Raw genomic sequence first — 24,117 nt, 5'->3', positions numbered from 1 at the left:
AAGCTATGGTATGTTATGCCAGACCAGCAATAAATTCCCTTTTAAACTATCCCTTGAAAGAGCTGGACTGGCCATGATGAAAAAGGGCCTGTGGAGTATATACACTTTTTATTGGGGTGTGGGGGGGGGGGAGGCGGGAGGCAACTTTCAAAAGGTGGCACTCTTCCTGATCTGGGAGTGGAAGAGGAGCTGCATTCTTTCAATTTTGGATCAAAAGAGTGCACTTTGTGTGTAGATGCTCTGTGTGTTCTTTGGAAATAGGACCTGATCTTCTGAAAGAACTTGCTTGTGTAGATGAGCCCTGTGTGTCAGAGCCAAAGATTTCATATGCTTGATTGTTTTTATTATTGCAATATTCATCTACTAAAACAGGCTGAACAGCTGCTGACTTGTGTGTACAATTTTTTTTCTGAAATTACAGTGAAGACAAACTGTTTAAGGTTATGAACTGGATAAATTTCAGTCCACACTTTGGCTGCATCTACACACACAAAGCATTCTTTTGAAAGTAAATCAAAAGAATGTGGTGATCCTAAGTAGTTTTTCCTTTCCCCTTGCAAGAACACCCCCTTTTGAAAGAAAATGGGTACAGATGCTCCACAGGCCCTTTTTTCTGAAAAGAGCAGGCCTCATGCAGCCTGATGTTTCAGTTCCTGGTCTGCTCTTTTGAAAGAGCAGGGGCTGTGGGGATGCTCTCTTTCAAAAGAGCAGATCACTCTTTGTCTGTTTTTTGTGTGTGGATGCACACTTTCAAAAGACACTCTTTCAGATGAGATCTTCTAGAAGGGCTTCTTTTGAAAGAGCTCTATAATGTAGATGTGGCCTTGGAGAGGCAAAAGTAACATGATAGATATAATTAAACCTAATATCTTTTGGTATTTGAATTAAAGCAGGAAGCCATGTATAACCTTCCCCTAATCCATTCACTTTAAAATTCTGTATGAAGCAAATTTTTGAGGTGATCCAGTTTATCTAGAACCTTTTCAAAGGACACTCATTCCTCAATTTGTCAGGAGCCTACTAGAGAATAGTTTTCTTGCAGGTGAGATGCTAACACTCTGCTCAAATGATGTGCTACAAAGCCAGTCTGACCCCAACAAAGGATATACATGAAGTCATTCTTATGAGGTTCCTCACCTTAGGTTCACTAAACTATTTGCTGAATGTGGGCAACAACCCTCTACAGCCAGATTATAGACAACTATGCTGTCTTCAAAAATCAAACTAGTTAGTAACTCCCTGCTCCACAAACATTTTTGAAACAGATCCGATACTTCATAAGCATCTCAAACATGTTTTTTACATTCTTGTCATAACCTAATTATGTATTGAGCCTGACCTAGTCAAGTAATATGCCCTCAGCGATCCCACTTCTCTCTATCCATGAAATAGGTGATAGGTAGTGGACATCACTTCATCCCATTTAACTGCTTATCTTAAGTCTTCAGTTGTTCTTTTCAGAAGCCTTGAGGACTACTAGTAGGAGGTGGTCAAGAGTGTGTTTATAAGAGTTTTATTCATACTAAGGCAGCAACTGTCTTGGTTCTGTTGTTTCACTAATATAGATGTAGTGTGCCCTTTTCTTTGTACTTCCTTAAAAATAAATTATATTGCCCTAAATTTCAAGGAAGGTAGTTCCAGTTCCAAGGAATATACTTCTAGGAATTTGAGCTCTAAAGTGCACCATCTTTTATTTGTTGACTGAAGGATCAGAAAAGAAAGTTGGGGGATGGCTGAGAGGGCGGTGCCAGGAAACAAACGCCTCCCTGGGAGCAGATTTCACGTAGGTCTCAAATTCCAGTTCTATTTTTGTCACATTTACAGTCGTGTGCACATTACAAAACAGCACAGGGTAACAATCTGAAATGTAGACAAAGTATATTCTTCCAATTAACTTGTTCTCAGTATGGATATAGTCCTATGTACAAGATTTACAATTAAATGAGAGGTGACACAAGCACACTCCTGAGCAGTAAGTTGCACGTTATCCTCATCCTGCCATGTACCCAGCAAAAACTAAATAAAAGGATCACTGCTGCAAAGTTTGTTCTCTGCTTATTTTTCAGATTGTCTCTTGAGAATACTTATAAAGGCATCTTTTGGAACTTCTACAGTGCCTATTTTTCTCATCTTTTTCTTTCCCTCGGCTTGCCTCTTCAAAAGCTTCATTTTCCGTGTAATATCACCACCATACTATTGAAAAGGAAAAATGTGTTAGTTTTGTATATTGTTTAGAATCTACAGCGTAAAAGAAATTAAGAACCATACTATACAGTATTAACTATTTAGCAGTTTTTTAAAATATTAGATATAACTTAAGGTCAACCTGACTTCCAAGAGTCACCCTAAATTACCAGTATTTAGGCAGGATAGGAAGAGTGAGTGAATAACCTGTAACTTAGACATTTAAACAAGCAGGAGCTAGTTTCTTCCACTATCTCATCCATCACATGAACTTGTCAAGAAGCTATTATTGTTTTGAAATCTACTATAACTGAGGAAAGTAAAGTATTCTTTTCTTATTTATATTGTCCTTAGATCAGACAAGCATAGTCAGTTTTTTGTAATTCTCTGTGGTTCCGTGAACAGTTAAGCATTACGTTCTTGAATCTGTATTACCTTGACTGATCAGTGAAATAGCCAAAGTCAAGCTTATTCACAACCAGTAATACACAGAGTACAAAAGAAAAGAATGGAATTTTAGAATGAAAATCTAAACATAATAGGAGAAATAAGATGACCTTTGTCAATGGCGTGAGAGAGAAGTGAACCAGAGAAGACCAAAGTGCACAAATGAAACAGTGGAGTAAGAGGAGGGCCATGGGAGAGTAAGAAAGCTGGACTATATCCCCCTATCTGAGCCACTGCAACTGTCTATATTCAAACTCAATACCTACACATTTTGCCAGAACATTCTTCCTGTACGCTTTCACTCTGTAAGAGAAAAGATACCATATACTAATTGTACACATCAACATGTCAGTGCATTTCCTACATGTGAGCCTTAATATACTAAGTACTAACCCCATATTCATGGGTGACAAAATGTTTTCAGGTAGTTTTTCTACGATGCTTGGGTATTGAGATACAGATCAGCAGGGTTTCTTTTCAGTCCTTCAGTACAAGTCAGCTAGAGGAAAGATTCAAACACTCTGAAATATTTGAATTCTGGAGGCATCCATTAAAATGTGTATATATAAAAATAATCGGCATGGTAAACAATTCTTACCTGTGACTTACTTCAAATTGACTAACACTTGAAAATTTACAAAACTATAAACCTAAAGGAGCCAGTAGCAGAGTTGTATTACAAATGAACTGATGACAGTGCACTACCATCTCTACAATTAGCTAATTAAATGTGATACTACTGTTATTTATTCATACATTACAGCATATACTAAGCAGTGGTTCTCAATGTAATTTTCACTTGGAATCCAAAAGCCACCCAGGGATACTTACCACAACCCAAATCCCACAAACCTTTGCAGGATGAAAAGTTGACTGCACCAGGATCACACCAAGAAAACATGGCTGCTTTGGGGTGATAACAGCTGGCTGAGAGAGCATGTATTACACTTCCCTTGAAGTGCACCAGTAAGAAGAGCACTGTGCCTTTGCTCAGGCCCCAAGTTCTAGTGTTCGCCATACTCAGTGACCTTATTTTGTTGGTGGGGGAGAGTGCCTCAGAAATCACTCCCTTGTGATCACTCTGCTCAATTCGTTAACAAATACTTAAGTACACTGAATAAGATTACAATGACACTTTAACTTGGATAGCAAAAGAATATTTGATTTAAATTTGAAGATAAATATTATGTTTTGGAAGAGACTGGTAATACATAAATACGATAAAAATGTAGACCACCACAGGTAATTTTCCCACTGGCTGCCAATGAGGGGTAGTATTGCCTGCTGTTTTCCCTCAAACATGATAGATTTTACAACAAAAACAGTAATTATGGCTGTATGCACACATTTTAAAAATATTTAGACAAGTTAGATAAAGATGGGGGAAAAAGGTGCAACTTACGTTTCTCTTGCAATGACTTTGTTGCCAAGAGCAGCTTGGATGGCTATTTCAAACAACTGTCTAGGAATAACATCTTTTAAACGTTCACACATGGCTTTACCAACCGCATATGCTTTGTCTCTGAAAGGAAAATTCACTGTTTTCTGAGAGACTGATGCAGCTTTAGAGGAAAAAACTAAAGAGAACTCTCACTAAAAGGCTTCCATAAAAGTAAGTACTGTCTGTAAGCAGTCTCAGTTTCACTATAAAATACACGAGATGCTCATCATAATATTCTATCCAGGGTAAGGAAAAAGATCGCACCTGCAACCTATCTGTTCATACAAGATAACAGTTTGATTACATTAATAAAAGCACTTTCCAAATAACCTTAGGATAAAACATGTATTCAATCAAATATTTAGTCCAAATGAACGTAATGAAATTGAGTGCATTTTAATTTAAAAGTGTACACTTTGAGAAGTCTGGTAATTTTTTTGACTTCCTCAAATCCCTGAACTCTACTAATTTAGACTGAAAATATAAATAAGAACCCCCCCCTTTTTTTTTTTTTTTTTTTTTTTTTTTTAACTGAGTAGGAATCTTCAAGTTAATGCACTTACATGTGTACAACAGTTCCCAATTCTTCAACAGGGTTTCCATTTAAAAGAATATCCATTTTGACAAGGTCTGCAGCCTGGTATCCTGCATCTTCATAATCAAAACTAAAGAGAAAGAGGATAAAAGTCAACTGCAACCTTGTAACTGATACTATATTTGTCACTCCAGGATTCTTAGACTTTTAGTATGGCTGTGTCTACGCTACGAGATAAAATCAATTTTAAGTCAGCCTGATTTTTCCAAGTAACTGTCCTCACTGTAAAGTCTGTTAGCTCAATTTACAGAACACTAAAATCGACATATCGAAATCCTAAAATCATAGTAACCTGACAGGTGTAGCGGTCAGTTTGAATATAAAATTCCAAATGAAGGGTAATAAGGATGCAGCATGTCTTTAAATCAAATTCATTAGCCTCCACAGATGTCCCGTATCTGCCCCCACAATGCATCACAGTTCTCCGCTCTGGCCTCTTACATCTCCACTACTCTCAACTGCAGAGGAATTAGGCAACAGGAAGAACATTACAATTTGGCACCTGCAAGCCTGTGGCTGTAAGGTCACGAGAGGCTGAAAAATCATCTCCCTTTGCTAGGAGTGTAGCTGTGAGGTCTGTGCTTCTGTGTATACCCCTGCTAGCTGCCTTTTTTTCTGTGCTGGCTGGTGCCAGCCACTGGCTCCCCCATACCATTCATCAGCTAGGCTGTAGATGGAGGTTGTGCTTGACTGGTAGTATTTTCAGAAACTTCTTTTCAGCTGCCTACATGTTGTCCTAACCCCTATATACCCTCCCTTCCCTCCCCCCGGAGGTGCCACACAGTCTGGAACATTCCTGCACAAAGCTGCATCATGTGGTTTGACCCCAAACCAATAAAAGGATGTGCTGAGAAAGGTGCCAGACAGCTTGCATGCAGTGAGGGTCACAATTTTCAGAGGCTGGCTATAGCTGGGGTCTTGTAGCCGCCCAGGGAATGTCTCCTTTGGCAGTCACGATTTTCAGAGGCTGGCTTAAGCAGGGGACACCTGTGGGACATCTCCCTCAACAGTCACGATTTCCGGGGGCTGGCAGGGGATCTTGCAGCCACCCAGGGGATGTCTCCCTCAGTGGTCACAATTTTGGGGGGCTGGCTTTAGCAGGGGTTCTTTTAGCTGCCTGGGGGACTTCTCCCACAGCAGTAAAAATGTGCACGGGCTGGCTGTAGCTGGGGCTCATTTATCTGCCCCATATCATACATGTTTCAAGGAAGGCAATGTATTAGCTAGACAATTACCACAGTTGTTGTAGAAAGGCTTGCAGTGGGGAATATTCTTGTCCTAAGGGTCTTCTTTTCCAAGTGCAAAGCTGGCTGTAGTCTGGGGTCTTTTATCTTGATGAATCATTCAAGTGTAGCAACTGTGTCTACTTAGACATAAGCATCTTCTTTGTTAGGAGGCCTAAATCCAGAGAAAAGTTCCTGAAAGGGCCCCTGTGGGTGGTAACAAATTTTCATGGCTGTCAACAGCATACTGTCTTTTAGCCACCCTGGGCCATTACTGATGATTCATTCAAGTGTCAGTGTAGTGCCTGTGTGTACTTCAAGGTTCCTCTTTCCCAGGGGGTATAAATCAATATCCAAGCCCAAAATGAAGTCTAGGCACACTGTTGCAGCGTAGCAGCGATGTCTACTTAAACATACTTAACATGGCAGGGGAAACGGGAATGAAATGTGGGAAGATGGCATCATATACCCATATCTACTTGTGGGGCCAGAATACAACAGTGCTTAGGGTACTGTGGGATAGGTTCCCACAATACACTGCAGGAGCACTCGATTTCAGCTACTTGTGTGTAGCAGCAGTAAATTGATTTTGCGGGGAACATGTGGGAAGGTGAAGATGCGCAAAACAATGGATACAACCCAGCATTAAGAAATCAATTTTAATAAAAATCAATTTTATCTCATAGTGCAAACACAGCCTATGTATCTTACTAAAACAGGTGTAGAAAGCATTTGGATTTTCATTACAGTAGGGTTACTGACATTTTAAGCAGTACTTTAATAAATGTTCTCTCTTCAAAACTAAATAGTAAGTACACTGAAAGCAAAACCTTGCTCTAAAATACAGATACACAGCACTTTTCTTATAGCTACTGAGCAGGACCCACTATTCCCACTAGATTCTCGAGGAGAGACTCAGGGATAACGGACAGAAGAAACCTCTTTCCCACCAACCCAACACAGGAGCAGCAGTGAGAGGAGCTTCTTTAGACCAGCCTTAAAAAAATCTCAGCCTTTTGAAGCTTTCCTTACACGTTACCACAGGAGAGCCTTTCATACATTCTGAAGTTGGAAGAATCCTAGATTTCAAAACAAATTGCACCCCCCTTCCTGTCCTCCTACCCCTATCAAATTTTTCAGGCTCACTTTGCTGGCAGACCTCTCTCTCTCTCTCTCTCTAGCTGTCACACTTCTTCCGATCTTTCTCTCCATTTCCAGCCCTCCCCATCACACCCATTTTTAATCACTTCTTTGTATCCAGCCTCTTCCCTTTCCCATCTTCGCTTTCCCTGCCAGTTCAACCACATACACAGGAAAAACCCAACACGCAGTCATAATCGTATATTCATAAAACATACTTTAAGAACAAAACCAGAAGCCTCACTACAACATGCAGAACCACTGCAGCACAATTTCAATCCTGTTGCCATAAGCCACTGAGTCCTCTCATTACCCACCGAATTATATGAATTTCCATTAGACCGCAATCTTTCAGCAGAGAACTCCCATTCTTATACCAGTAATGTGTTTAACACAATTGAAGATATCAAAAAAAAAATCATGATCCCAGCATCAAAGCATAAAGCATCTCACTACCAAATCTCTTGAGGTCAGCTTTCAATAATGAGACACTTAGCATTTGTCAGCCATCCATCCAGCAACTTACTCCTTTCAGCTTAATTCTGAGAGGCAAGTATCCACACATTTTTATAGCCACCAGCTGTAAAGATTATTTTACCTTAAAGAATATAATTTTATCTCCACGTGCAGAAAATTATTTGCTTAGTTCCCAGAGCAAAATTGCAACTATGCCCTCTTCATCTTCATGAATTAATTAACATTTTGAAAAAGTTTCCTTCTCACACTGGAAAGAAGAGCTAATGAGTAAAACTACTGTGTCCAAGAGACCCTTTGGGGTACATAGATAATGCTAGTTCTCACATTAAAGTGCACCAGACACTTGCACAAGGCACAGCTGACAAGGGGATACTTATACATCACAGTAAATTATGTGAACTGATTTCTGTGATGCCTGCTCCCTATTTTCATGACATAAATTGATTTAATAGACTTGGGTTTTCAAAAAGGATTAGAGGAGTTCAGCACCAAACTGAAAATCCCAACCCTGCAGGTCTATAGGTTCTTATTCTTTCTTCTGATTCTACTACATTTTCCCTGGCATTCACTGTGTCAAACATACAATTTCCACTAACCTTCTTGGTGAAAACAGAAACAAGTCATTCAGCATCATCTCTGCTATTTCCAAATTTTATTCTCATCACTCACTCACCCTATTCTACCCTTGCTTCCATACTTCTGTTTGCTGATCTGTAAAATGGATTTATCACCACCTTCCTATTCCACAGGAATTTTCTACAGCTTGTATCAAAGAAGCTGACATAGTAGAATTTTTTACAACATTGTATTTTAATAGTTTTATTTCTAAAAGCATAATGGGCTGCTCTAAAAATGCAAAATACTCCAGAAATATGCAGCAATTCTGCCTATATAAACACAAGCATACATACACACACAAGTCTAGATTTCTTATGCTTCACAAAATCTCAGTTTTGGTAAAACATGCAATGACTGGTAACCTCCCCTCTGCCTTATTCTCTGAGCAAAGATACATTTGTCTTAGCCTAACATGAATTTAACAGTAAATTAATCTGCTCTTTCATCATTTTATCTCACCTTTTCCATAGTCCTATCTGTCATTCCTTTCTCTGTTGTTTAATCTGCATTATAAACTCCTTGAGGAAATGCTACTGCACAAGTATATTCTTCCCTCCATACACTGTTCAAAGGTAATGAGAATTGAGCACTTACTTCTCAACTGTACCTTTGAAAGTCTCACCCAAAATTCTTAAACTTTATTTTGAAAAAGTAAAAAAATAGTTACCTGGCATATCCAGAAGAGAGCGATTTCAAAGCATCATAAAAATCCACCACAATTTCATTCAGTGGGAAGATATATTTCATCATAACCCTATGCTCATCAATATACACCATTTCCTTTTGAACAGCTCTGCGAGCCTAATAAATATGACAATTTTGAAAAATGACCACTCGGTAGAAAAAGAAAATCACAAAACACCCTACAATAAAAACAGGCAAATCCAGGGCTACTATTATAATAAGAGGTTCTAATGCATAAGGCAGTTTGAGTACTGTTTTTTGCATTCTCGGAGAATTACTGCATCATAATTTGAGAAGTGACTACATAAGACAAATGGTCCAGAGACCCATCCCAAGCACATATTTCCAAATGCATCTTCCTCCCTCAGCACTGAAAGCAAGCTTGCCTTGCTTCTTACCTCAGCATTGAAAATCTTACGAGCTTCCACTGCTGCTGCTCTCTAATGTCCTAATCCTGCCATTAACCAAGGATTAAACAGAGACTGTGAGTGGCTCACACCTTACAAAAGGAGCTTCTCTGCCCTGGGTGTTAACATCTCCAAATTACGCTGACAATGAGCCATATTCCCCGTCTTATCTGACCTGTTTTTTCCTCTCTTCATACAGACTACTGATAATGGGCCTTTTCCACCCTGACTGAGTAGACCTTGTCAGCTCTGGCCCTCCCTTTTACTGGGACCCCACTCTTTAAATACCCCTCTGAACCCCCCCTCAACTCATGCATCTGATGGGTCTTTGCCCACGAAAGCTTATGCTCCAAAATATCTGTTAGTCTATAAGTTGCCACAAGACTTCTTGTTGTTCTCGAAGATACAGACTAACACAGCTACCTCTCTGATACTAATCCTGCAAGCAGTTCTTTGTGGGTGAGTCTTACACCCACAGGGAGCCCCAAGAGAGTCAGACTTCTGTTCAGATATAGGACTCCAGCCACACTGGAGCTGCGTCTACACGTGCACGCTACTTCGAAGTAGCGGCACCAACTTCGAAATAGCGCCCGTTGCGTCTACACGCGTCGGGCGCTATTTCGAAGTTAACTTCGACGTTAGGCGGCGAGACGTCGAAGTCGCTAACCTCATGAGGAGATAGGAATAGCGCCCTACTTCGATGTTCAACGTCGAAGTAGGGACCATGTAGACGATCCGCGTCCCGCAACGTCGAAATTGCTGGGTCCTCCATGGCGGCCATCAGCTGGGGGGTTGAGAGATGCTCTCTCTCCAGCCCCTGCGGGGCTCTATGGTCACCGTGGGCAGCAGCCCTTAGCCCAGGGCTTCTGGCTGCTTCTGCGGCAGCTGGGGATCTATGCTGCAGGCACAGGGTCTGCAACCAGTTGTCAGCTCTGTGTATCTTGTGTTGTTTAGTGAAAGTGTGTCTGGGAGGGGCCCTTTAAGGGAGCGGCTTGCTGTTGAGTCCGCCCTGTGACCCTGTCTGCAGCTGTGCCTGGCATCCCTATTTCGATGTGTGCTACTTTGACGTGTAGACGTTCCCTCGCTGCGCCTATTTCGATGTTGGGCTGAGCAACGTCGAAGTTGAACATCGATGTTGCTGGCCCTGGAGGACGTGTAGACGTTATTCATCGAAATAGACTATTTCGATGTTGGCTGCACGTGTAGACGTAGCCTGAGAGGCTTGTAGGATCAAGGCCATTTTCTCCTGGCTACTTTTCTTATGATTCAATACCATACTTTTTCGTATTTATTTTACTATAAAATGTCTTTATACTGTACACTTTGGCTACTAATATAATAGTAATACAGTACTATACCATCCTGAATTACATATTCTGTAACTTTGCATACTAGAAGGCATTTTGTAACAAAGTTTGTACATAGAACACTATATAAAATCTAGCATTTAGGTACAGTTTCTTTAATTTACCCAATTAAAAAAAATGAATACTACAAATGCAATGGGTAAGGGGTTCCGGTTTTAAAATGGGTATTGCAGATGTAATCAACGGAAGCAGTATGTTAGTTTTCTAGCAAGGGATTATTTGAATAATTGACTGCATCGTCCTGCTGTGTTCCACATCTATACATGGCAGAGTCAGATGAAGCATACCATATCAATAACACATCTCAGAGACACAAGAAACTGCAAGACCCCTAATCCCTTCAGTGGGGAAGCAAACTAGCAAAACAACCCTCTCACTTATTAGAAGCAGGAGGAGTTGTTCAACAGTATTCTCCAGGTTGAGCTTGAGCAGCATGTTTCACTGGGTCATTTTATATGCAGTGCTATGGCTGTGTCAGTCCTAGAACTTTCGAAAGGCAAAATGCATGAAGTCATATCTTTTACAGAGCCAACTTCTGTTGGGTGAGACAGAAAGTGTTTTAGCTACACAGATGTCTTCTTCAGAATTTGGCCCAGTAAAACATATTACCTCACTAGGGCCGTTTCTGCACATGCCACTTGCTCCGAAAGCAGCATGCTAATAAACGTCCTGGAAAATGCTAATGAGATGCGGCCCCTGGGGGATCTCCCAGAAGGAAATCCTCCTTCCAGATGCCCCTTCTTCTACATGCTGTTTTGGAGCCTGGAAGAGCTTCTTCTGGACTCCGAATCATGGGGCCGTATGCTAATGAGGCACCAGAAATCTACATCCATGCCTCATTAGCATTTTCTGGGACATTCATTAGCATGCTGCCTTCAGAACAAGTGGCATGTGTAGAAATGGCCTACATGATCTGGTAATTCAGAAAAGAGATGTCATTCAGATCAGAGAGTTTTAAATCTTGATTTCATTGGGAGAGTATTACTACTAAACATTCTTACGGTGCCTATCACTATGGTATCTAGATACCACAAGGAGCTGAACAGTGCAATCACAAAACGAAAGTTGTATACAAACCTGACACAGAGTTAGTATTTTTCCAATATATTCATCAGGTGTTATGATAGTCCCCAAAACAGTTGGCTCCAAATATTCTGATACCGAACACTTATCTGGAAATTCAGTAGGATTGATAATGGTAATTTCCTTTTTTCCATGCTCCTGCAAAAGTATGCATAAAACAATTGAATCAGGAACTTGCTTCCACATGAGTCCCTTTATAAATGTTTCTAGTGAACCTTATTCTCAAGTCACTGGCTACAGACATTTTCCAAAATTTATTTCAGAAAATAGCACTTATTATTCTTGTTTTGTACGTTTTTGATGCTTATTACATGTAAGAAAGCAGAATCAATAGAATGTAAAGCTATCACTGCAGCCTGAGGTATTAATGACCATCTGGCAGTGTTCCCCGTAAACAGAGCACCCATATCTGGCACCATGTGCTTCCATTGGTGGTACACATCTACACATAACATTTGTTCTGCCCAGGGATGGGAAAAAAAGAGGGAACACTGCTTTCTGGTACGGTAAGACGAGTAACTATGTTTAATATCAAGAAGCTTAAAAACAAAAACAAAAAACCAGCCACAAAATTTTATCTGTATCTTACCATAGTGCCCAATGCAGTGGCTCAAAATAGTGTTCACTGTTTAACAAATAAATGGACATCATAGTTCCAATTCTATATGAATTTCTCATACAGAACTCCCTTTGAATCTAACCCTTTGTTACCATAAAGTTTAATCAATATTTATTTTGAACCAATCAAGTTTTTCTGCAGAGCTGCTATAACCTCCATTAAGTAGGTTGTTCCAGCTTACAAACTATATGTCTCATTTTCCATTCTGGTTAATTTCCAATATACTGAAAGTAAAGGGGAATGATCATCAGTACTAACTTCTCAATTTACTGAGTTAATTTTAATTGTAAAAATAATCGACAGGAGTTTTACAATGGCCAAAAAACCAAACACATAAAACATATAAACTCATGGACTTTAAGGTCAGAAAGGATATCACAATCATCTCGTCTGATCTCCGTACATATAAATAAAATTAATAGGCAGGAGATTTAAAACAAACAGAAGGAAATATTTATTCTCACAAACACACACCATCATCACTCCAGGAGTTTAATTTTAGTATAGGTTGAATCTCTCTAATCCAAAACTCCATCATCTTACAAACTCCATCATTTGTCATTACTTTAGTTAGCCAGACGACCACTTATCATGGGTGTGGCCAAGTTTCCCGTGGTCCCATAAAGTTTGTTTACAGCCACCAATCCTGACTCTCATTGCTCTGTGCTGTTATTTAGCTGTAATTTACCCCTAAATGTCTTCTAACACCCTAGTAAGCAGTGGACGAATTGGTAATACGGTAGAAAATATTGACCTTCCGTCATCCAGCAAATTCTCTCGTCTGGCACTGGTCAGGACCCAAGGGTTCCAGATGAGAGAGGTTCAACCTGTACTGGTCTTACAAGAAGCTGGGGATTTCAGGCCAGTGTTACTTTTAATCCTTCTGACCCTCCCCTTTCTGCAATACTCATTCTTTAATCTAAGGGTTGTGTGTATCTAAAGAGATGCACAGAACCATACAGACCATGAAAAATTGCTTCAGAAACTGCACTTCGTCCATCATCTTTAAAATTGGCCTTCACTGGAGTTCAATCACTTTCAAGAAAGTGAGAAGAGATAGTATGCAATAGGATTTCATGTTTGTGTTGAACTGTAACGGAAAGGCTATAGCACTGACGAAAATGACATTTTTGCATTCTAAATAACTGTATTGCTAGAAACATTATTTATGGCACTGATGGTGAAGTGTGTTGAAAAGTACATTGCTTCCATGGAACAGGAACATATTAATTTTCAAGTTTTTGAGAGGCATGCTGCAGAACAGCTTTACTTTTCACAAGAGAGTATTAAACTCATGAAAAACTGGGGAAAAAAAATTGCCACTTTATTCTTGACTGTACTCTAATGAAAATAATTCCCATCTGTGTTTCCTGCCAAAACAAAAAAATTGTGCAGATGAATCACAAGATTCTTTTAATACAATTCAATTCAAATCTTGTTACAGCTCTTTGGAACAGAAAAATACAGGACTTTTGAGAGGAACTGCAGTCTGTATAATATCAGTCTCTGAGCACTAAGATCCGAAGTCATTTAGAAACAGGACCGCTCACAAGGGAGCACAATGTAGACTTAATTATGTAATAATAAAATAATAGTAATATTATTTTGAGTCCTGGATTTCATAGCTTGAAGTTAGGAAGTGCCAGAATTAAGGTTCTGGCCCCTTCTGCAGATGAGCTGTAATAAGTCTTAGGTACATGACCACTTAGCTGTGTATATAGATTTGGCAAACTGTAATACAGTAAACACTCAAAATGCACGATTTCGAGTTGCACTTAACTCGCGTTAACACAAGTCAAGTGCAACTCAAAATCCTTCTCCTTCGCCGTGCCCTTGCTCAACCCCATGGCCCCAGACACCACCTGTGCATGGCTCTGGCTCACCTCCACCCCCCGGCTTCCCCTGAAGCCCAAACCCATCCCAGGCTTAATTCCCCTGACCCCTCCCACGGCTAAGGTGACCAGATTTCCCTGTCCCAAATATGGGTCAGGGAGTTGTGGGTAGGGAGGGGTGGTTCCTCCTGGCTGCACCAAGCCCCAGGGAGCTGGCACCCCCCAACTCAGCCCCAGGGAAGTGACAGCTGTGGGTGTTCCTGGTCCGGAGCCCTGGAGAAGCAGCGTCCACAGGAGTTCCTGGCCCCAGAGCCCTAAGGAAGCAGCAGCTGTGGGCATTCTGCTGGGGAAAAAGCCACCCCCAACTTATGCAAAATTCGGGGTACACAAGGCTGCATGGGAATGCAATCCTCGTGTAAACTGAAGGTCTACTGCAGTGTGACTATGGTTAGCCTGATATTAAGGTCCTACCATATTAGAAGCCTAGAGTTTAATCCCAGTTTGTGTGAACTCTCAGCGGATATGAGGCCTTGACTAATAATGTTTTGAAGGACACAAACTAGTAGAACAAGTGATACCTGAGCTCACGTTTCTTTGGTTCTCTCCAGCCACAGATACAGAATTTATATTAGTGGTGTCCTGTCCAGTAGTGTTCTAAGTGTGGCCCATAAGCACGTAAGCCATATCCACAGAATAAATATACAATTTTCTGTGAAATTTAAAACTGCTACCCACAAACATGCCGCAAACAAACCTACAAAAGCAAGGAAATGCGAAGTAAAGCCACAGACTAGGAGAAATAGGTCAAACACCTTCACTTTTGGCCAAATATGACCAACTTGTATCTCTACCTGCAGGCATAGAACTTACCATTACCACAACTAGTGTAATACATTTGTTACCTACTGCACCCTTCTGCACACGTTCTTTTGCCAGGTGTTTTCCCTACCACTAGTGGCTGTGGATGTTTGGTATGCTAGACAGTAGATTAGCAAGGAATGGTATTTGCGTAAGAGTGGATAAAAGGAGTGATGGAAGGTTGGCAACTGTCAGAGAAAAAGTTATGATTGTGATGTGTGGTCTGTAGTGTAGCATAACTCTGATAATGTGCCATTGGGGTTAAGGATAGTTAAGCAGCATAACAGTACATGCCATCTTATTGTTTCCTGCAGGCAGCGGTCGGGCACGCCCCCTGCCCCCATCTAGAGTGGCAGTAGCCACAGGGAAGCAAAGCACTTGTTCTGCTTCCCCACAGCTCCTGCCACCTTGGTGACTGCAGGGAGCGAGAGGAAGAGCCTTGACAGCTGCTGCTGCCCTGCACCAGACCCCTTGTAATCCCTGCAGCTGCATCCCTGTGTGACAGTGTACCATGGAGTGGTAGAAGAGTGGTGGCAGGAAGGGACAAGGCTTGGAGGATGGTGACACCCCTCAACATCCCAGAATGCCTGGAGCAGACTGCACAACTGCTCCAGCTGGGGACTGCCCTCGGGCTGGAAGTTTGAGACCCCTAACTTACAAGGTCTCTCAGCCAGGATCCAGAGCAGAGGTCAGGTAGGGTCCTCTGTGTCTACACTCAGCGCTGTAGTAGTAGCTGGACTGAAATACTGCAACAATCCCCCAGAAGAGGCGGGGAGGCAGAGAGTGCAGCACAGCTGGAGGGCTTTGTCACTGAAGAGGACACCACAATCCTCAAAGTGACATGGGCACCACCCAGAGCATAAGTGATGGCAGCGAGGCACCACCAGAAGAGAGTGCACTGGCAAGAAGGGCTAATTTACCGTGACACTGGCAGGAAGTGACAGTGGTGAAGTTCTACCCCACCACAGAAGGGCACATATGGTAATCTTCAAAAGCTCATAGCTCAGGCAATTCTGTACAGGTTCATAAGGAGCCAGCAAAAAGAGTCTCCTCTTAATCAGAAATATCCCCTGCCAAATTCCAATACTGTGCGGCAAGCCACAGACACACTGGAGTCCTTGAATTAAAAATCCTGACAAATTTTTCTAACGTATAGTGCTAAGAAACCCAAACGCAAGGGAGAGGATGCTGCTGCTGCTTCACCTGTAATAAGATACTGATCTACAATTTATTTTACTGATTTAGAAATAAGTTTTAGGCTACTGTTTGTTTCAAGCTCCTTTCAATAAATTAAAATACCTTTATCAGTTTTGCTGAGGAAAGAACAGCCTTATATGGAACAGTGGGTGCAGTCAAAATGACAGATGCATTGTATTCTTGCTCCAAGCGCTGATTAAAAACATCCATATGTAGAAGACCAAGAAACCCCAACCTGAAAAAAAAGCATTGCTGTTCATAATCTGCACTATGTTCCTACCATATTTTACATTATTAATACAGTACAAGGGTCTAAATGATCTGGAAATGTCAAGCACAGAAAAGATAATCCTTATCCAATGACACCTGTTTGTCCTTTGACTCCAGGGATGAACTAAGCACATTTTTTTTTGTACAGCCAGCAAACCAAACAAAGTTTGTTTGCTTCTAGAATTTGTCAGCAAATGAAAAAAGTGTTTCATTCCAGCCAGCTCCAGGAGAGCATATGAGAGTGAGAATGAATGTGGCCCTTATATCCTTTAACCCAATGGTTAGAGCACTTGCCTGAGAAGTGGGACAGACAGGCTTGAATACCTAATCTGGGACAGGGCTTCCCCATCTATTTTGATGAGTACGCTAATCACCAGGCTATAGGCAATTGCAGAATGGGTTGCTCCCAATTTCTCTATTCTATTTTGTATAAATACTCATTGGGCTGGAGTGTGAAAATGGCTCTCTGCCCAATTGTGTCACAATCATTGGCCCAGTGGTTAGTAAAACAGGCAGACAAGCACATCCACCCCTCCCAAGGAAGCAAACAAACAAACAAAATGCCTCAACTTTTTGTCAATTCAAATCTGAGAAACTTCTCCCAGCTCGACTCCAAGTCTTCTCTTGGAGAAAGACTGCAAATCAGGAAAACTGTGTGCTGTACACAATTATGAACCACTAAGATCAACCACTTACCTGAATTAGAATGTAAAGCCCCTATACCATCATCTAGCCCCTTATATTAAGACAATTCCTAAAATTAAAGGGAGTAGTAATTGTAGTAAGTCTCACCTCCATCCAGCTCCTAAGGCCAGGCTGCTATCCCGATGAATAGTTACACTGGAATCATTTAGTGTCAGTTTTTCTATAGCACTTTTCAGGTTGTTATATTCTGACTGGTCCACTGGGTACATTCCTGCAGAAACATATTACACAGTTCACATTCAATCAAACTTGACATGACAAAGAACATGACCTGAACCAATTTATCCCTTTCAGCCATTTAGCTACATCTTGGCAAGCAGGGTTTAATCTTTTATTTACACCCGCAGTGTAGTTAATGCATAGGGAAATCCAAATTAGAAATACCTTTCTTCCATTCCAATTTATTTGTCCTACAGAAATATGTCTCTTATATGAAAGAGTTCAAAAGAATTGAATGCCCAAAAGTCACATTAGACATTCACTAGGATTAGGTGAATACATTTTACTTGCAACTTTAAAGTTTTAAGACTACTTCAGACAGAAGGATTATAAAAAAGTCATTACTACTCAAACCCAACAAATAAGATTCCTCTATGGCAGCATTTCTCAAACTGGGCTCTGCCAAGGAACTCCAAGGGTTTGGCCCCACTGGTCAACTCTCTGTTCCCTACCATGCTGCCTCCTAGGGCTTACTTGTCCTGCTTCCATGTGGTTCCCAGAAGCAGATGCAAGGTGCCTGCAACCCCTATGCATGTGGGCAGCTCTACATACTGACCCTGCCCAAGTGCTGGCTCTGCAGCTCCACTGGCTGGGAACTACAACCAGTGGGAGCTCTGGGAGTGAACCCTGAGGGCACAAGGGCAGCACACAGCACTTCACTAGCCACCCAGGCTGCAAAGACCTGACGGCTGTTTCTTGGGCTCTACAAGAAGTATGGCTGGCACCCTCCATCCTTCGCCCTACCCCAGAGCCCACAGCTGCAGCCGGATCCCTCTCCTGCCCTCTTGTGTACCCCAAGCCCATCATTCTTGGCCCCACCCCAGAGCGCATACTACCAGCTGGAGCCTTCATCCTTCCACACACACACCAATCTCGTGCCCCCAGACCAGAGCCCCACCTATATACCAAACCCCTCACCCTCGCCCCACTGCAGAGCTTGCACCCCCAGCCAGAATCCTCACTCTCTCACCCCCTGCGGCCTAACTCCCCACAAGCCTAGCAGCAGTAAGAGTGGGGAGAATAAGCAACAGTGGGAGGGGGGAAGGGAATGGAGCGAGTGGGGGGCAGGACAGAGGTTATCTCTTGGCATTCTTGCAGTGCAGGAGGTATCATATGGCTTTCCTCCTCAATGGTATTATTTCCCATGTGCTGGTATCTGTTCAGGGCCAGTGCGGAAAAGTGAAAACATTGCCCACCTTCTCTGGTGCACACTAACAGGCTGAACATGGCAGAAGTACCACTGTACCACTCCATTTACCTGCACATGCCTATGTAAGGGCAAGACATAATCTGGGCCATAAGTTCTTGTTATATTTTCCACATAAGATTTTTTTTTTCCATGCAGTATTGAAAAAATCAGACTCACATAATAGTAGACGCATGTATCAAAAGTAAAACAGCCTAAGACAGACAACTGAAGGACAAGCAGATGCTCTACAAAACAGCAGGAGTTTCATGGTGCCAAGCAAATTGTTGTTGTAAGCCCACTGAATATATATCAAGGAATTCCTGCTCCATTCCCTTCTATTTCAGATGGGTAAGCAACACCTTCCTCCCACAATTAAAGATGCAACTGGTCAAGTAGCAGCCTAGCCGAAGCCTAAATGTCCCGTACTGAGAAGAGAGGACACTTGAACTTTTGCCAAGTCCAAAAGAAACGCAAATGCCACAAAGGTAAGATTGACCTGAACATTTTAAGGAAATTATATGGGGCAAGGTATTTGGGTTCTTTTTGTTTGTTTGTTTGTTTTTTTTAACTTTCACATTAGATCCACAGTCTTTTCATAAAGATATATATTTAACTTCTTATCCTGGAAAACAGTCAAAGGTCTGCAAAAGCACACTGCAAATTATCTCAAGATAATGATCTTTTACAGCCTCCAACATCATCATACATCTGAGGAAGTAAATGAATCTTTTCCTCTCTCTCAACAACAGTTCAGAAGGTAATTAATGGGGCTCTTTCCTTGTGCTGCCCTTCTTTAAAAGTATTTTCCAATCTTCTGTAGACAGAAATAATGCTTCCTGTGGATGTACTAGAGCAGCTAGGGACAGGAAGTCAATGGCACTACTCACAGGCTTAAAAGTTAGCACACACACAACTGTCCTGCAGGATTATTTTGACAACCATTCTAGTCACACATCAACTTTTCTTTAAATAAAAAAGGTGTGAAACAAGAGCTGTCAATGATAAAATAAGGTTTTCCCCATGGAATATGTTCACACTAGATGGCAGAAATTACTTATCAGGAAGAACAAGTCAAATTTTGTACTGTGATTATTGAAGATGTACAAGTTTATTTTCTTCTGTGAAAGGTCTATGTGATCTAAGATCATGCTCCTGCCGGGAAAATAAGCATTAGCCTCTTATTAGAAGCAATGTTCAAAGTTTGTTAGTCTTGTCTATTCATGTCATACACAAAAAACTTTCACAAGGTTAAATAGGCATCACATACCACTCCACAGTAACTCGTTTTTACCGTGCTATCTTCACACCCTTAATGTGGGTGCATGTCTTAAATTTCAGTTGCCTGGACATCTCTCCTACTCCTGTAGGAAACACAAAACTGCTTCCAGTTTTCAAATTGGTATGCTCCTCACCTGCAAAGACCATTGGTTTCGCTGATTTAAAGCCAGGCAAAGGCTCCACTGGCTGCTTATGTAAATATAGCGTGTCTCCTACTTGGGCTTCCGTAACCTCTTTCATGCCAGCAATCAGATAGCCCACCTGTCCAGCATATCTAAATAAAATTGGCATTATGTGGAAATATTTATCACGTTTAACAATACTTCAAGTTTCTCCCTCTGGAGTTAGTCCCCGTAGGAATATGAGCATATGTTTTCCCCCAAAGTGCACATACTCAACCTAAATTATTTCTCTCATTTATGTATCCCTACAGATTCTCTCTACAAATGGATCTAGGGGCCTAGTTACTATTAGAGATTAAATGTTTATTGTAGGCTGAATTTTTGGATTTCCAGCCTTACACCACTCCAGTTTGAAGGCAGAGTCTATGCAACTTTCTGCTATGTAGGGAACAGAAGCCAAAGCAGTACCCACACACTACAAAGCCAGTTTCACATACTAGGAAAGAAATGCCTTGGGCAAGGACCAATGTCAGCATTCTGTTTGCCCTCAAACCCCAGTAATGATATGGGTTGTGGAAGCAGGAAGATCACTGCTGTATCCTGCTGCTAAGAGAATACATGGTAGATGGTTAAATATAGAGTTGTGCAGTCAGCAAAGCAGGCAGTTCTTACTTCCCCAAACTCACTGAAAACCTTAGAGAAGGGCCTTCAATCAGCAGTCAGCGGCAAATTTTGTCAGAAAGTACCTCCACTCTTGAACTATGGCTACCAGCTTTCCCACTTACTCTAATGGTCAATCACATACCGTTCTTCATACTCTTTTGCAGTGCACTTTTACACAAAAAACTCCAGTCGGTGTTCCAGCAGCAACTATAAAATGATGAAACCCCCCATGCCCTCTTTTCTGCTCTTACCAAGGTAGTTTCTACAGGCGAACTGGAGACTCAGACTGCATATTCAGCATGCTACTCAAGCATTTCTCTGATAGCTTCTGTGCCCCAAATATCAGATCTCTGCCCCCTCAAAATTTAGGTGGAAAGGGACTGGCCAAAAAAAAAAAATAATAAAATAAAACCCCACCCTGAAAACCCCAATGTAAAATTTACTTTTGCTTCATAAGAAGTGTGAGAATCAGAATGACACGTGCTTTCACTATAATTAAAATACCATCAGCACTTAGGCTGCCTATTTAGATCTAGACACTCTTTAGAAAGAAATCAAGCTTCCCCACTTCAAATCAATAAAACCTCTATCTATTTCTTATATATAAATTGCCAATTTCTCTACCCTTCTTCTCCCCCAGCAGAGTCTTTAATTCCAAATACATGCCAACGATGGTTACAGAGGCTGTCAGACCAATGACCTTTGCTCTCTTCTCTTTATCTCAAGGGGTTGTGATTTGCCACCATACACACTCCAAGGCTCTTTTAAAAAACTACATTTATTTAAAAATACAAATAAGATCTCAGGAGTTTTAGATGGTGGCTCCTTTCATTTTGTTCCACCAGTTTAATTGTATAAATGTAACACCACAATGCCAAATGTGTTGGTTTGATGGCAATGAATTATGTTGTTAAATAGGAGGGGATTGCATCTCTTTGAAGGAAAAGCTTTTATCATTTATTACACAATAAAAATATCTTTGAATTCACTGATTTTTAAAGGTGCTGAATGGAAAAGTGCTTTCCAAAAGTGCCTGAGTGACTTAAAGACCATAAGTCCCATTAAAAGTCAAAAATGTCTTTCACTCCTAAGTCACTCGGGCATTTTTAAATAATCTTTTCCGTTGCAGAACTGGTGTAACAGTGAGCATCAGCTATGCATTAAGCTCCTAGTAAAAACTTGTGCTTAAGTCATATTGGTAGGGATACAACCTCTTTAGGTAAATGGCTAATTCTGTCACCAAACCCTTTCAGTTCTTGATTTCTCTCTGCTCGCATTGCAAAGAAGGGTCCCAACAGTGAAGTGGGTGATTTGCATGTAGGTGTTGCAGGCTCTTGCTTACTAGAACTAGCCTGAGAATTGCAGCTCAAGGCAGGAAGCTCCTAGACAAAGAATTTCAGAACTGAATTTTCTGAATGCTCAGCATTAGACTAATTTTAAGCAGAACAATGAGTGCTTTCCAAAATTCCCCTCCAACCCAGTCTCAACCGTCCAAAGCTGAAACTGATATAGGTAATCTACGAACTCAAGACTTTTTATGTGAATATTCCAATACCCATTTATTATGTATTTTCCCCAAAAAGAACTTGTTACTTACAATTTATGAGTTGGCTGTTCATTTGGAGTCAGAATTCCTACTTCATTAACGTCATATATCTTCTTTGTGTGAGCAGACACAATCTTGTGTCCTTTCTGAACCTCTCCCCCAAAGAGTGCAATGTTAGCTATGACTCCCCTGTAGTGGTCAAAAGTGGAGTCGAACACCAAGGCTTTCAGTGGATCACCAATGTTAACACTGGGTCTATTAAGAAAAATGTATAAAATACAGTTCATATGTATTAAATAAGAGAATAAACGGTAGACTGTTTTTCCACTGAAAGTCAAATATAAATTCACATTTCAAAACATTCGAACAAAAACAGCCACTAAGTTTAAGAGCTCTAATTGCAGCAAACAAAAGTCTTGAAGCATGTGAAACAGTTTTGTTATTTATTGTACAAAGATTATTATGAGAAGACTTTTAAGCCAATCCACACTTCCATTTCTGACCATAAACCTATGTCAGCAGATTGATCTCTGAATAAAGTTGCAAATAAGTGTATATTTTGTTCTTGTCCCTCAGCTTTATTTCATGATGGCAGAAATTAATTTTAAACCATGAAAATGTTTTTCCCCACTAAAGTTCTGTTAATCAAGAATATCACACTGATACAGTTCTTCCATCCTCCCCGATATACAGTTTGGCTTACCTAATAAGAAAAACAGAATTAAAAGCAAAATACTGCGTTAAAGCCAGTTTGGGATTTAGCAGTCTTTCTGGTCATGCTAACAATGGTCCAATTCCCAAATAAATGTCTCACATCACGCAGTTCAGATTGTAAAAGCTGAAAATACATATTGTTAACTGGTGCCCTGGAACAATTTTAATGAAGCGATGTAGTGCTTCAGAAGAAAGAAGGAAAAAATAACATTTTCTTAAATATAAATACTTCTAAAATTTGGGCTTCCCTAACTTATTTTGGGGTTGATCTCCAGTTACTTACAAAAGAGTATCTGGGGAAAATACATCATTTGAAAAAGGAAATTTATACAAATAAAAAAAAAATGTATTGCTGTCTTTCCACTTCCTTGTCTGTAGGTTTACACCACTCATGCTTGAGCCTTTAACTCTCCCTCCACTTCATATAATGCCCCCTTTGTATAGGAAAGGGAGGGTTTTTTCTCTCTCTCTCTCTCTCTCTCTCTCTCTCACACACACACACACACAACTTACCAAGCAATGCAAAAATTCTTTTTTCTAAATTTATGTTCTTAAGATTAAATGAAATCTTATTCTATTCATCTAAAAAATAAGACTCCTGCCCTCCCATTCCAACAGAAAACCACAAGGGAGAAATTTCACGCAGACTGAATTTGGTATAAGTAGTTTAAAATGAAAGATCAAAAGTTTGCCTAGTTACAAAAGGCAGTTACCCTCATAACTAGAGAAAGTCTAGCACAAGCCCCATAAAACTCATAAGACACTAAAACTTACGGTGGAACCTTTTCAATAACTTTCTGGAGCACCTTTTCCACATTGACTCCTTGTTTAGCAGAAATCTAGAACAAATTCAGGGAAAAAAAGAAGGTTTAACTATTGATTATTACACTATCAAACTGGCAACGTCATCTTCATTTTTACATGTTAAAGTATGATGCTCAGCTACAGACTCAGTGGGAAAGCTGCTGGACATGTTAACTCAAGCCTCTGTTTACAGGCCATTGTAGAGAAACACATCTCCTGCAGGAACAAATGTGTCAGGGACAAAAACATGATAGAATTTAGCGCACACACACGTTCAGGAAATAGTTTCACAATTTTCCTTTAAGCCACTATCTGTTATTCACAAAAATTTGACACTTTACAGTAAAGTGTTTTCATTATTCTCCTCTTTTCTAGATGGGCATAATTCTCAAAAACTACCTTTTCCCACATTGTATCAGAGTGAGAACAACATAT

At 40.7% G+C, this 24,117-nt stretch overlaps 1 protein-coding gene across 4 annotated transcripts in view; it reads right to left on the bottom strand.

Annotated features, from left to right (window-relative positions):
- Positions 1-175: 175 nt before the first annotated feature.
- Positions 176-24,117, bottom strand: part of GUF1 (GTP binding elongation factor GUF1) — a 39,698-nt gene continuing 15,756 nt past the window's right edge. The window contains exons 6-16 of one of the 4 annotated variants that reach the window (XM_074992707.1): positions 23,653-23,717; positions 22,216-22,419; positions 19,968-20,107; positions 17,235-17,358; positions 16,275-16,407; positions 11,661-11,804; positions 8,793-8,926; positions 4,636-4,737; positions 4,034-4,153; positions 2,898-2,934; positions 176-2,193 (exon numbers count right to left, since the gene is read on the bottom strand). In XM_074992707.1, coding sequence (XP_074848808.1) covers positions 2,056-2,193; positions 2,898-2,934; positions 4,034-4,153; positions 4,636-4,737; positions 8,793-8,926; positions 11,661-11,804; positions 16,275-16,407; positions 17,235-17,358; positions 19,968-20,107; positions 22,216-22,419; positions 23,653-23,717 — 1,341 coding nt within the window. In that variant the 3' untranslated portion in view covers positions 176-2,055. Of the gene's footprint in view, positions 2,194-2,897; positions 2,935-3,024; positions 3,131-4,033; positions 4,154-4,635; positions 4,738-8,792; positions 8,927-11,660; positions 11,805-16,274; positions 16,408-17,234; positions 17,359-19,967; positions 20,108-22,215; positions 22,420-23,652; positions 23,718-24,117 lie in introns of those variants that run through there. The other 3 variants (XM_074992706.1, XR_012645352.1, XR_012645353.1) reach the window with 3 other exon arrangements.

This window comes from Carettochelys insculpta, chromosome 4, assembly GCF_033958435.1.
Source record: "Carettochelys insculpta isolate YL-2023 chromosome 4, ASM3395843v1, whole genome shotgun sequence".
NCBI classification, from domain to species: Eukaryota; Metazoa; Chordata; order Testudines; family Carettochelyidae; genus Carettochelys; species Carettochelys insculpta.
Note: the sequence above shows the minus strand (reverse complement) of the source record. Positions and strands in the feature narration are given on the sequence as shown.